At 60.7% G+C, this 9323-nt stretch overlaps 1 protein-coding gene across 1 annotated transcript in view; it reads left to right on the forward strand.

Annotated features, from left to right (window-relative positions):
* IGSF9B (immunoglobulin superfamily member 9B) overlaps positions 1 to 9323 on the forward strand; it is a 41960-nt gene that overhangs the window by 24646 nt on the left and 7991 nt on the right. Inside the window, exons 14-18 of the mRNA XM_065936686.1 lie at positions 920 to 1146; positions 1801 to 1885; positions 3976 to 4137; positions 4393 to 4438; positions 4987 to 6636. Of these exons, the coding sequence (XP_065792758.1) occupies positions 920 to 1146; positions 1801 to 1885; positions 3976 to 4137; positions 4393 to 4438; positions 4987 to 6636 (2170 nt within the window). The remainder of the gene's footprint in view (positions 1 to 919; positions 1147 to 1800; positions 1886 to 3975; positions 4138 to 4392; positions 4439 to 4986; positions 6637 to 9323) is intronic.

Below are 9323 nucleotides of genomic sequence, written 5' to 3' on the forward strand. Positions count from 1 at the left end.
GAGCAGACGTTTCTTGCCTGCTATATGCAGGCACCTTGCTAAGTGCCTATACGACTCACTGATGTCGCAGCAGGGGTTTGTCCCATCATCCCTCGGGGTTGGTCTGGACCAGAGTGCCCCAGCTGAACACTGTGGGCGCTGTGGGCCAGCCTGATGAGTCTTCAGGTGGATGGAAGAGCTTTGGTTTCATCCTTCATGGCTGACCACCTGTTTCCATTTTTCTGTGGCCTCGTAAGGGGATTGGGGGTCCTCTTCCTCCTGTTCTCTGCTGGTTCCTTCCTTTGGCCCCCAGCCTCATTTGGTGGCAGGCGTGGACCCATCTCTTCCTTCCTGACCCAGGGGCCTAGGAGGGGCCATGCCCTCCTGGCTGCTGTTGCATTTGTCCCCTCTCTGCAGCCAGCGAGGGCAGCTGTGACCAGGGAGCTCCACGCCAGCATTGCCTGGGGTCCTTTATTGCCACCAAGGGGGCAGCTGTGGAGGGGGGCTCATCCTGCCCCAGAGCTCCCCCACGTGGAGGCCAGCTTTCCACCTGGGCCAGAGGGAAGTGGATGGACAGGGCAGCGCTGAGGGAAGGTGTTCCTCCTCCTTCGGAAGGGAACGAAAGTATCTTTTTAAAGATACCCCATTACTTCCCAGTGGTCCCTGATGTTTTTCCTGTGAGGGACTCGATGCCATCCCTTGTCCCTCGGTATTGTTAGACGTGCTCTGGAGACAGAATCAGGAAGCTCAGGTCCGCTGCCCGGACTCCTTCCCTTGGATCAGGACGGCTCTTCATGTGACTCTGGTCCTTCAATTGACGCCTGTTCCCAGGGGATGTGACCTTCACCGCCTTGGGGTCCCTGTGCTGCAGGAACGCGTGGGTAGAGGGGGTGCAGCAGCCTCAGCAACCCCCTCATTCTCTCCTTCCCCCACCCTGCAGCATTCCCCGTCACAACTCCAGAACCCCTGGTGCTGGTTACCCCACCGAGGTGCCTCACAGCCAACCGGACCCAGCAGGGCGTGCTCCTGTCCTGGCTCCCACCTGCCAACCACAGCTTCCCCATCGACCGCTATGTCCTGGAGTTCCGTGTCGGAGAGCGCTGGGAGACGCTGGATGACGGCATTCCCGGCACCGACGGGGAATTCTTTGCCAGGGACCTGTCACAGGTGCGGAGCCTGGCGTTTGCTGGAAGTGACCCTGAATTGCTTCTAGAATCACTGGGAGTTCATCACTCTGATGAGCTTCTAGAATCACTGGAGGTGCTGGAGGGGCTGGCTGCGTACCGCCACAAGCCCACACTCCTGCTCTCCCAGGGCTGCTGCCAGGGTTTAGGGTCTTTGGGTTACAGCAGCCGAGGTCTACAAGTTCAGGACCAGCCCTGAGGGGTCTCCACATGCCACCAAGAGCCAGGGAGCATGGGGCGGGCTGCAGTCTGACGTGGGCATCCCTCAACCAAATCCCTTGGCGAACACGGTATTTTTTCCCAGCTGACTCCCCTTATACCTTAGCGCCTCTCTAGCTGGAGAGAGGCAGCCGCTTATCGCATATGTGCCTGCTGTCTCTCCTGTCTTCCCTTCTCCCTTGCCTGGATGCTCTAGAGCTGGGATTGGTCCCAAAAGCCCACATTGCATCTCTTTCTAGCTCTTCTTTCAGTGACCTCACATGTATAGCTTGGAATCGATCTCAGTCCGAGTATTTATCCCATGGAAATTGGCAGATACCCCAAGTTGCAGAGTTGGTCGGGGTGGGGGTCAGCTGGGAGGGGTGCTGGTGGCTGTCACAGTTGCGCGGCTGACGGGCTATCACCCCTGGGGCTGTAGGACACGTGGTACGAGTTCCGGGTCCTGGCCGTCATGCAGGATCTGATCAGCGAGCCCAGCAACATTGCCGGCGTCTCCAGCACAGGTACTTGGGGTCGGGGCAGCATCGGCGCGCCAGCTCGTGCGGGGAGAGGCTGAGCCGGAATAGAGGAGGGGGCACCAGCTGACTGTTTGTGTCATGAACTTCAGGTGGATAGGGTTTCTCCACCTGAAGAGCCAAATTCATGACCATTTCTCTGCGGTAGCCACAGAAGGAAATCCAGCTAACCTTCTCGTTAGAATAGCTAAAAAGAACTTCAGTCCTTTTGCTGTCAAAGTTCTGTTCCTCTGGTGTTACCCACTTGTGGGGTGACGTGGGGGGTGTGAATTGGAGCAAAGAGACAGAAACAGGTCAGCGGTGCTTACCGATGCCTCTTGGTAAGGCAGCTTCATAATTAGGGTGTTTCATTTGGAAAATTGCTGTTTGGTGTTGTTTTCCTCCGCTCCTTCCTCTCCCTAGATTTTTTTCAGGCTAAATAAAGCCAACTCCCTAGCACTGTCTCCATTTATCTTCCTTTCTCTTGGCCCTGGTCCCAATTCTACGCATGTTTCTCCAGTTACAGTCCCTGCCAAGTCGCAGATCCCTCCCCCATAAGTGGTTCCCTTGGTTTGGGAAGAGGCTTTTGCGTAGCGATCAAGCTGGGGCACACGTCCTTGGGCAGTGCTCGCGGGGCACCCCAGAGGCAGGGGGCAGGAGGGGGCCCGACAAGTTCATGCTTGGGATTCCTGGAAATGCTGGTGCGGTGGGGTGGGCAGGGAAGCGAGCCTTGTGGCGAGCCTAACACACTTCTGTCTTGTGTGTTAGGCACTGTGGGGCTGGTTTCTTTTTTTTGTGTTTTTTTTTTTTAATTGATTTATTTTTGTTTTTGACTGTGCCGGGTCTTTGTTGCTGCATGGGCTTTTTCTACTTGTGGCAAGCCAGGGCTACTCTCTGTGGTGTGCGGGCTTCTCATTGCTGTAACTTCTCTTGTTGTGGAGCGCGGGCTCTAGGGCGTGCGGACTTCAGTAGTTGCGGCTCCTGGGCTGTCGAGCTCAGGCTCAGCAGTTGTGGTGCATGGCCTCAGTTGCTCTGCAGCCTGTGGAATCTTCCCTGACCAGGCATTGCACTCGTGTGCCCTGCACTGGCAGGCGGCTCCTTAACCACTGATCCCCTAGGAAGCCTGCTCTTGTTTTTTTTTTCTCCTCGGAGGTGCCTGCTGTAGCCCAGCACACTTCTGTCTTGGCATCCAACTTGGGGAGACAGCTGCAGCCCAGGCCGGGGTAGAGGACTTGAGGGTTTGGGGGCACCTCTTGTGAATTGTTCTGCTCAGACATAAATGTCTGTTTTCCAGTAGTTGCAAGAGTCCCTGGTGAACGTCCTTCAGCTGCCTCAGCATTCCCTGTCTTTCAGCCTCCAGCTCGCAAGGGCTGAGCCCTCGTTTTCTACTCAGCATGATCTGGGTTGTTTTAATCCAAGTCTTCATCGACATGGAGTGGGTTCTGGCCCAACATATCAAAGATATGTGGGCTTCCCTTTGATGAGCCTGTGGGGTGGCACTTCCTAACGAGCTGTTAGGTGATGTGTGATCCTGGGGACCCATCCAGTCCCGCTGTCTCTCACCAGCTCTGTGAATCTGGGCCCTTCTGCCAATAGGACAGGATGTTGTCTGATGGCTCTGTCCACGCCAGCATGAGCCTGTGATGGCCAGGACGTGCTGACCCCCCGCAAGGGTTGCCCGCCTGCACTGTCATGGTAGAACGGGAGCCTGCATTCTGGAGTGACAGCCCCGCGCTGCTGCAGTCTCCCTCTTGGGCCCTGGTCCTGTAGAGAGGCTGGCGGGAGTCCTTGTGGCCATGTGATACATAGGCTCCCGCTGTGTCCGGTCAACCAGGCATGGCTTCTGGGTGGAGCGTGCTGCTTGGTGAGGGCACCTGGTGAGGCCATCAGGTGAGTGATGGCCTGGTCATCACCTGATGAGGCTGCCCCACAGGGAGGAGATATAGGTAGCGACTCCTTGGCTCCCCGAATGCCCTTCCGCCTCTTCAGTGTTAGGGCAGAGCCTTAGACATGTGGACTCTGTGCAGGTGGAGAGGCATCTGGGGTCCTGGGGGAGGGAAGAGTCTCACCTGTACTCCACCCCCACCCCCACCCCCCAGACATCTTCCCGCAGCCAGACCTGACTGACGAGGGGCTGGCTCGACCGGTACTGGCTGGCATTGTGGCCACCATCTGCTTCCTGGCCGCAGCCATCCTGTTCAGCACCCTGGCCGCCTGCTTCGTCAACAAGCAGCGCAAGCGGAAGCTCAAGCGCAAGAAAGGTGGGTGTCGCCTTGAAAACAGGGAAACTGGACCTTGTGGGCAGAGCTGCCAGCGGGACTTGCCTTGATGGTGGGAGAGGTGGCCGGGACCAGAATGAGGGTGGAGGCGGGCCTGGTGGGGGCGCAGCATCCTGGATGGAGCGGTGCCTGATGCCTGGGGGCACTTTTCCTGCCGGGCTTTGCCCTGGGCCCTGCTGACAGCTGGGTGGGCTCTGGGGCATCAGTCTCAGCCAGCTCCATCCTTTTTCCCTCCAGACCCTCCACTCTCCATCACACACTGCAGGAAGAGCCTGGAGTCTCCGTAAGTGGCCTCCCCAGGAGGAGAAGGCATGGCTGTCTGGGGTGGAGGGTGGAGGGCTCGCTCAGCCATTTCACCATAATTGATCTGCATGGTAGTTTCAAGTTGTCTGCAATGACAGAGGGCGCAGTAGTGCAGACAACTCAAGAGAGCAGATGAACTGTTTCTCTTTGGCTTTAGAATTTATTACTTTGATTTTTTTTTCCCCCATTCTAACAGATGTATCTTCTTAATATGTTTTGGTTAAGTTAATAGTAAAAGGAGCTTGCATTTCTTGAGCAATCTAGGAGTCAAGTTGCAGGTGTGACTAGAGAGAGGTGGCAAACAGCAGGAGCAGACGGAATAAGTATAGGAACAGGGTGTCCGTTTGCAAAACGGACAGTGCCCACCTAGATAGTTGAGAGCCAGCCAGAATATCTCATGCCAGAACACATGGCCCCCCTGTGTTCTTCTTCCTCACTCTCACCCTCCCAAGTGATTCAGGTACTTGGCGGGAAGAAGTCATGTCCTCCGAGCCCCCCTCACACCGCCTGCTCTCTCCCTGCCCCCAGCCTGTCCTCTGGCAAGGTCAGCCCTGAGAGCATCCGCACGCTCCGTGCCCCATCTGAGTCCTCCGATGACCAGGGCCAGCCAGCGGCCAAGAGGATGCTGAGCCCCTCGCGTGAGAAGGAGCTGTCATTGTACAAGAAGACCAAGAGGGCCATCAGCAGCAAGAAGTACAGTGTGGCCAAGGCGGAGGCCGAGGCAGAGGCCACCACGCCCATCGAGCTCATCAGCAGGGGCCCGGACGGCCGCTTCGTGATGGACCCCTCTGAGGTGGAGCCCTCCGCCAAGGCTCGGCGCATTGAGGGCTTCCCCTTCGCTGAGGAGACCGACATGTACCCCGAGTTCCGCCAGTCAGATGAGGAGAACGAGGACCCGCTGGTACCCGCATCTGTGACCGCCCTCAAGTCCCAGCTGACCCCTCTGTCGTCCAGCCAGGAGTCCTACCTGCCACCACCAGCATACAGCCCTCGGTTCCAGCCCCGTGGCCTGGAGGGCCCTGGCGGCCTGGAGAGCCGGCTGCAGGCCACCGGTCAAGCCCGACCGCCAGCCCCCCGGCCCTTCCAGCACGGCCAGTATTATGGGTACCTCAGCAGCAGCAGCCCGGGGGAGGTGGAGCCGCCTCCCTTCTACATGCCGGAGGTGGGCAGCCCCCTGAGCTCCGTTATGTCCTCGCCGCCCCTGCACGCTGAGGGGCCTTTCGGCCACCCCACCATCCCCGAGGAGAATGGAGAGAACGCTTCCAACAGCACACTGCCCTTGACTCAGACGCCCACGGGTGGGCGCTCCCCGGAGCCCTGGGGCCGGCCGGAGTTCCCCTTCGGGGGTCTGGAGACCCCGGCCATGATGTTCCCCCACCAGCTGCACCCTTGTGAAGTGGCCGAGAGCCTGCAGCCTGCGGCCGGCCTCCCACGAGGACTGCCGCCCGCCTCCCTGCAGGTGCCCGCGGCCTACCCAGGCATCCTGTCTTTGGAGGCGCCCAAGGGCTGGGCCGGCAAATCGCCGGGCAGAGGCCCCGCCCCAGTGCCCCCCACCGCCAAGTGGCAGGACAGGCCTGTGCAGCCTCTCGTGAGCCAAGGGCAGCTGAGACACACCAGCCAAGGCATGGGCATACCCGTGCTGCCTTACCCCGAGCCGGCCGAGCCGGGGGCGCACGGCGGCCCCAGCGCGCTGGGCCTGGACACCCGGTGGTACGAGCCCCAGCCCCGGCCCCGGCCCAGCCCCCGGCAGGCCAGGCGCACTGAGCCCAGTTTACATCAAGTGGTGCTACAGCCCTCCCGGCTCTCGCCTCTGACCCAAAGCCCCATCGGCTCCCGCACCGGCTCCCCTGAGCTGGCCGCGCGGGCCCGGCCCCGCCCTGGCCTTCTGCAGCAGGCCGAGATGTCAGAGATCACGCTGCAGCCGCCGGCCGCTGTCAGCTTCTCACGAAAGTCCACGCCGTCCACGGGCTCCCCATCCCAGAGCAGCCGCAGCGGCAGCCCCAGCTTCCGACCCACCGTGGGCTTCACCACTCTGGCCACAGCCTACCCCTCCCCTCCGCCGGGCCCCACGGGGCCTGCGGACAGCTTGGATGTGTTTGGACAGACGCCTTCCCCTCGAAGGTTGGGGGAGGAGCTGCTCAGACCGGAGGCCCCCCCTCCGCCCTTACCGAGTTCAGGGTGAGTGTGAGCTGGTCTCTCATGCCCACCGCACCTGATCATCTTCCACCCCTTCCCCCCCACCCCCTCTGCCCCCGCCCCTCCATCCACCGAATGACAGGGCTTGTTTGGACATGCTGCAGATCCTTCAGGAGAGGAGTGCTGGTCTTGGCATCGCCAGGGTGTGGTCACTGGGGTGGGGGTGCGGCTTACCTGCCCAGGTACCTGGCCAGGAGCATGAGGGACCTTCTCCACCCTGCCCAGAGCTCGCAGGAGACCCCCGCCCGGGGGGGCGGCCAGGGGAGAGGACTCGGATGTGGGAGGGTATGTGCATCCCTTGAGTGATCACCCAGTGCCTCCCAGGGAGCCTGACTTTGGGTGGTTCCAGGGTTTTCCCGGAGACCTCGTGTCCAGCCTCCTTTTCTTCCTTGACCCCTCCTCCTTGAAAGCAGGACCCTGGGGCCTGGCTTCCCTGGGCCCCCAGGCTCTTGTCCCCAACTTCCTGCCCTCTGCTACCTAGTGAGCGCCGCACCACTCCCTGCCCCCCTGCTCCACAACCCACCACCACACACTCCAGCATCTCTAGAGGCTGTGTCCTCCTGGAGGCTGAAAGCAACATCTCAGGCCTGTGAACCCTGAGCCCGAGCCACACACCCCACCCCAGCCTGTCTGCCTCGCAGGAAGCTGCAGACATACAGACAGACAAACAAGCCCCTGCGATCAGCCGGCCTGGGGGAGCCCACTGTAAACGGTAGCAGCTGGTGTGCCAGGTACCAGTGAGCCTGGACGCCCGCCCGTGCTCTTTCTCTCGGGTCCTTCTCCCACCCTCCTCCTTCCTCCTCCCCAAGTCTGTCCTTCTCTGTCTGTCTCTCTTCCTCCATCTTCTTTGGGTTGGCCCGACTTGCTGAGAAGAGCCTGCACCGTCTGTAGACCCCACATCTCCTGCCCCTGCCCCCTCTGGTTCCGTCCTTTGGTCTTCTTCTTTGGTGTGGCCGCTGTGCCGGGGAACAGAGTCCAGAGCAGAGGCTGGCCTGGTGGTAGGCAGACGGGAGGTGGTCGAGAGGAGGAAGCCCGGCGCCCTGCCCCCTTCACTGCCCCCTCTGGTACCTGGAAGCACAAGCCTCACCGCCCACCCCTCGGCTCCGGTGGGGGAGGAGGCTCGGGAGGTGGAGGAGAGCCGTGCGCTGTCTGCAGGAGATGCTGGGGGCCGTGCCCTGCCGTCTGCGCTTTGTGCAGCCCTCATCTGCTTCGTCCCATCGTGCCGTCTGGGTCTCTGTCTCTCTCCTTCCTGCCCCTCACCCCATTCTCTGGCCTCGCTTGTCGGTTCTCTGATCCCCGTGCTCCTCCCCTCCCCTCTGGGTGTGCGTGGGTGGTCCCGGCGCCCGTGTTGATACCTGATTGATCTCGCTTTCTGATGTACTCACATCTGGGCAGTGTTGAGACAGCCTCTCTTCAGCTATAGGGCAGTGTTGTCGAGGCAAAGCCTCTCAGTCAATAGGTAAGGGAGCTCGGCTGGGCGGGCGTGGGGGGCGGACCGGCGACGGGCTTCGGCAGGGCCATCGCTTCCTCTACGGGGGAATCCAAACCATAGCCCCTTGGTCCTCTGTGGGGCGGCAGCCTCCGCTCCAATTCCCTGCGGCTTCCTGGGCTCCCCACATCATGCTGTTGCCACAGCCCGCCGGGCCACCGCCTAGCTGCAGCTTCCGAGCCCTGCCCAGAGCCCCCCCTGGTTTTTGCATCCAGACACCTGCATCCTGCTGTCCAGAGCTTCCCACAGAAGCCCTGGCGCCTGCATGCACCAGAGGGCCTAGAATGCCTAGAGCGCTTTGCATCTCTGCACTTGGGAAACCTGTCTGGGTCCTGGGGTATCTGTGAGCACCTGCTCTCTTCTGCCCAGTGTTCCCAACAGCCTCCAGCACAGAGGCCCCCTTCTTCCCTGGCCCCTTGATCTGCCCTGTTCCCCCCTGTCCTCTGGGGATCCTATTGATAACCGGTCTCCCCATAGCTCGGGGCTGGGCTGTGGCCTGCTCCTTTCCTCACCAGCTGGGCCTTTCTCTGGTCTAGGCCCCTCATCGTCCTGTGAGGGCCCCGGGCAGCAAAGCTCACCACTCCTAAGCCCTCACGGCAGCCTGTTCTTGGCCGCTGCAGGACTGAGGTGCAGACCTCGCCCGGAGGCTCGCTGCTCTCAAGACCCGGGCAGCAGCCACTCCTGCCCTCTCTGGGCCGCAGCTCTGGGGGCTTTTGGGAGGAGCCCCCTAGAGGAGAGAACTGGCCCCGGGCAGGGGATTGGCAAGAAGCTGACCAAACACCACTTTCCTCCCTCTGCTCCCCTGTGGGTGCCTCCTCTTCTAGGTGGCAGCCTCAGCAACTTGACAGCAGAAGGGTACCGAGTCTCTTAAAGAGGCTTCTGTGGTCCCCTTAACCCCATCACTCTCATGGTGGCTAAGAAGATGCTGCTTTTTGCCATGGATACTTTTGGGGACTAGCCATTGCGGGCACCAGGCACTCAAGACAGGTGCGGAGCCTCCCCCGTGTACTTCTGGCTTCCAGGAGGAAGCCTCGTCTCCTCCCCACCTGGAGATAGCAGGGGGCGAGGGAGGCAGGGGGGGCTGCCTGTCTCCTCGAGTCATGAGAATGGCCTCCCATAAACCCGAGCCTGTATGCTAGCTCCTCATGATCTGCAGCTGGGAAGGTGTCTGCAGCCAGAG

Source organism: Muntiacus reevesi, chromosome 5 (assembly GCF_963930625.1).
Source record: "Muntiacus reevesi chromosome 5, mMunRee1.1, whole genome shotgun sequence".
Classification (NCBI taxonomy): Eukaryota; Metazoa; Chordata; class Mammalia; order Artiodactyla; family Cervidae; genus Muntiacus; species Muntiacus reevesi.